This window comes from Chanos chanos, chromosome 12 (genome assembly GCF_902362185.1).
Source record: "Chanos chanos chromosome 12, fChaCha1.1, whole genome shotgun sequence".
Taxonomy (NCBI): Eukaryota; Metazoa; Chordata; class Actinopteri; order Gonorynchiformes; family Chanidae; genus Chanos; species Chanos chanos.
Genome location: NC_044506.1, coordinates 2,760,001 through 2,764,478, shown reverse-complemented (window position 1 = coordinate 2,764,478; position 4,478 = coordinate 2,760,001). Strand labels below are relative to the sequence as shown.

The window sequence follows — 4,478 nt, the reverse complement described above, 5'->3', positions numbered from 1 at the left end:
ACTCGGGGAGAGAGAAAGCAGCAAGAATGGAGGAGAGGCTCGCTTTCGTCACACGCGCACACACACACACACACACACACACACACACACACACACACACACATGTCCACACATCCAAACACACCTTCATAATGTCTCAGACACAGTAAAATAACACACATACACACACAAACACAGACACAAACAAGCAGGATTTTCTTAATCGCGTAAAGGACATTTATCAGTATATTATACTGTACAGTTTCTGGATTCTCTGTATGTATTGTGTATTCTCTCTGCTCTACGCACTGTGGCACCACCTCACTGCAGCTGTAATGAATGCGATGCACTGGCCCTCTCCGCCTGACAGCACACCCTCAGAAACACAGCAGGAGTGTCGCCAAGATCTCGCTTTGTTCTGGACTGGTGTCTCAAACGCCTATTCAGTGGTCATGTGATCCAGTGTTCAGGTTTCAGTCTTTCTCCAATTGTTGCTTCACTTTAATAAACCCAGGAAAAAAAAAAAAAAGTCAAAGAAGATCTAGGAAAATGTCTGCAAGATAAGCTTCATTTCAGCCTGACTCTGAATTCTTTCTATCATTATACCATCCATAAATGTAGCCTTTCTTTCGTTCTTTCTTTCTCTCTCTCTTTCTTTCTTTCTTTCTTTCATGTGTCTTCGTTCTCGTATATATTTTGGTTTTACACACAAGCATTGTGCTGTGTAACGCCAGGTAATCTCTGGCACTTTTTGGGTAGTTGTTTGCCATCATATGTCGTCTGACGATTTCCAGGACCTCCTTTCTTATTATAGTGACTCTGTCATAAATGATCCTCCACGTTTTCTTCTTGGTTTTATTGTATTCTGTTCATGTCATTGTCTGATGGTGCTACATGCTGTAGATAGTCTGCTGTTTACAACACAAAGAGTTTCTTCAGTAATTAAGAAAATAAAAGAAAAGAAAAGAAAAGAAAAGAAAAGAATGGCTTTAAAATAAAATCTTTTTTTCAATCAATGATATTGCATGGAGGAAAACCACCCTGAAAGTGAACAGCCAATAAAACTCATCTAGATCCAAGAACGGTCTCTTATGATGCTTGTAATCTGACTGTCTTGTTTATGTTCGGACAAGGATTTAGATCGAACATATAAGGATAGTCTTTATACGGTGCATATATAAAGCCAGATCAATTTTAAAATACCAATACAAGTTGATGTGATAGTATGTTTTTTTCGTTATTTATTTATTATTACAATTAGCAAACTTTTAAAAAATGTTCAAATGCGTTATTTCTTTCTTTCAAGCGTATCGTACACACAGGTAAAACAAACATTCAGCAAGGGCCGGTTCGTCCTCTCTGAACTCTTCCTCATTTAACACCTCCCTGGTGAATTTTGATTCGCTCTCTTTATCATGTGTCAGAACTGAAACTGAAAGGACATCGTCGTTTTGCTACTTCATTATACACCTAAAAACGCTGACACATTGAGTGTTTAGTGAACACTGTAACAGATTTACACGCTGGAAACGGGACTAAAAGTACATTTCATTATTACCTCACGGTGTGCAGCTGTTGGAGGAGGTGACCGTACGTGGCTACCTTTCGTTAAAGACGTTTTCAGGTATTTAAAAATATGTTGAGCACCTCCAGGCCTTGTGAGCCGCAGCGCGGTGGCTTTTCTTTCGAGAACACACGCAGGTGAGCATCACTGACTCGTTTTTAAGAGAACCCGACTCAAAAATGACACGTAAAACGTCAAACTAAACGTTCCAAAACGCGGTGGACAAACTTGAACGGTTAAAGTCTGTAATGTTAACTTGGGCCAAAAGTAAGCAGGAGCTGCCTTATTCACGCGCTGCTGAGTGTCAGTTCCAATGACTCCGGTTGTCTCTCCATGTGTTAAATGTTCAAAAAAAAAATATGTTGTTGTCACTGAGGAATAAAACACTGAATGACTCTTGAGGTCTGTGCGTTTTCTCACGTGCGTTACCCTACAGAAATGCTGTGCTGGAGGGGAGTTTGTCAGAGAAGGGGTACGCAGCACCAAAAGCGAGGAAAACAGGAACAACGATTGCTGGGATGGTATTTAAGGTACAACCATGATTAAATGTCCACTTGGACATCTCTACATACATGGCCAATTTTGAATGGAAATATCCTGCACTGTTTTACCTAACCAGCCCTCCCCACTCCATCTCTCAACTTTCCTTATTCAGGATGGAGTTATACTTGGAGCTGATACGAGGGCCACAGATGATATGGTTGTAGCTGACAAGAACTGTATGAAGATTCATTACATCGCACCCAACATCTAGTGAGTTAACCTGCCTCCAGTTATAAGAGTTTGTATGTTGCTCTTGATAGTGACTTCATAGTGCTAGTTTTACCTGTCTGTATCAGTTACCATGGTATACGCCAAATATTTGTGGTTCAATCTCAAAAGTAATCATTGTATTCAAACCTTTACTAGTATATGGTTTGGCTCTTGTCAGCTGTTGTGTGACGTGATGTTTCTGGCTACCGTGAAAGCTGTTTTAACTGCTGTTTTAGCTGCTGTTTTAACTGCTGATTTAGCTGTTGTTTTAGCTGCTGATTTAGCTGCTGATTTAGCTGCTGATTTAGCTGCTGTTTTAGCTGCTGTTTTAGCTGCTGATTTAGCTGCTGTTTTAGCTGCTGTTTTAGCTGCTGATTTAGCTGCTGTTTTAGCTGCTGTTTTAGCTGACATACACAGCTGTCTCTTTCATTCTCTAGCTGCTGTGGGGCGGGTGTTGCAGCTGATGCTGAAATGACCACCCAGATGATGTCATCCAATGTAGAGCTGCACTCACTGAGTACAGGACGGCCCCCCCTTGTTGTCACGGTGACCCGTCAACTCAAGCAGATGCTATTCAGGTGAGAGAGAGAGATCGTCAATGGCTGAGTCACCGATGTCTTGTTTGTTCCTTTGGACAACACACCGAAGGTTCTCAGGTTCTGTAATGAAATTGAAAACTCTCAGTGACCGACCACCCGAGTGAACAGATTTATTTAAGTGGGGTTGTTGGAGAGAACTATATTGTAATTCTGAGATTTCAAGGATCTTAGCTATCATTTTGAGAACTAATTCAACAAAATGTCTCTAAATATCAAACTAAATTTCACTGCAAGACTAAGAAGTTAACTGTTAAGGGCATAGAACATTTTTAGCATTCTTCCCTGAAAACTCTCACCCATGAAATGCCACAATCTTCACCTCAAACCGTGGCTGTAAAAGGCTCAGTGAGAACTGTGACTCTGTGACAGGTACCAGGGACACATTGGTTCCTCGCTGATCGTGGGAGGTGTAGACGTCTACGGGCCTCAGCTCTATAGCATCTACCCACACGGCTCCTATGACAAACTGCCCTTCCTCACAATGGGTAGGCCTGTCTTTTCTGTCTGTCAGTCTGTCCTCCCTGACTGCCTGTCTTTCCTATCTCTTAGTCTGTATCGGTCTGTCTGTCCATCTGTGTGTCTATCTGTCCGTACCAGTCTGTCTGTCTGCCTGTCTTTCCTGTGTGTCAGTCTGTACTGGTCTGTCTGTCCATCTGTGTGTCTCTGCCGTCTGTACCACTCTGTCTGTCTGTGCCTGTCTGCCTGTCTTCCCTGTCTGTCTGCGCCAGTCTGCCTGGTGACCCCCACCTGTCTGTAAGGCTCAATGAAGGTGCAGATATCAAGCCGCACACAATGAGGGAAGGACTAAGATGTTGAAAGAAAGCTCGTGAAGTGGTTTCATTTGAGTTGTTGCTAGATATGTTTTAGTAAACACACTGTGACCCAAACGCAGAATGGTCGTTTTAATACATTATGTAGATGGTCATAATGGTAAATACAGAAATGCCTGTTAGGTATTCTGGTTTTCTGACTGACAGAGACACTGTTTGCGACCTAGCAGACACTCTCTTGTTTTAAACAGTATAACACCAGAGACAGTTAAGCTGTCCGGTCTCTCTGAGTCTGCTGCTCTTATGGCTTTACCTCTGTCCTTTCCTTTCCCTGCTGCTCTTATGGCTTTACCTCTGTCCTTTCCTTTCCCTGCTGCTCTTATGGCTTTACCTCTGTCCTTTCCTTTCCCTGCTGCTCTTATGGCTTTACCTCTGTCCTTTCCTTTCCCTGCTGCTCTTATGGCTTTACCTCTGTCCTTTCCTTTCCCTGCTGCTCTTATGGCTTTACCTCTGTCCTTTCCTTTCCCTGCTGCTCTTATGGCTTTACCTCTGTCCTTTCCTTTCCCTGCTGCTCTTATGGCTTTACCTCTGTCCTTTCCTTTGCCTGGTGCTCTTATGGCTTTACCTCTGTCCTTTCCTTTGCCTGGTGCTCTTATGGCTTTACCTCTGTCCTTTCCTTTGCCTGGTGCTCTTATGGCTTTACCTCTGTCCTTTCCTTTGCCTGGTGCTCTTATGGCTTTACCTCTGTCCTTTCCTTTGCCTGCTGCTCTTATGGCTTTACCTCTGTCCTTTCCTTTCCCTGCTGCTCTTATG

General features: G+C 42.9%; 1 protein-coding gene across 1 annotated transcript in view; it reads left to right on the top strand.

Moving 5' to 3' along the window:
• Positions 1 to 1,435: 1,435 nt before the first annotated feature.
• psmb10 (proteasome 20S subunit beta 10) overlaps positions 1,436 to 4,478 on the top strand; it is a 6,082-nt gene continuing 3,039 nt past the window's right edge. The window contains exons 1-5 of the mRNA XM_030788678.1: positions 1,436 to 1,680; positions 1,980 to 2,073; positions 2,199 to 2,296; positions 2,734 to 2,874; positions 3,265 to 3,380. Of these exons, the coding sequence (XP_030644538.1) occupies positions 1,616 to 1,680; positions 1,980 to 2,073; positions 2,199 to 2,296; positions 2,734 to 2,874; positions 3,265 to 3,380 (514 nt within the window). The 5' untranslated portion in view covers positions 1,436 to 1,615. The remainder of the gene's footprint in view (positions 1,681 to 1,979; positions 2,074 to 2,198; positions 2,297 to 2,733; positions 2,875 to 3,264; positions 3,381 to 4,478) is intronic.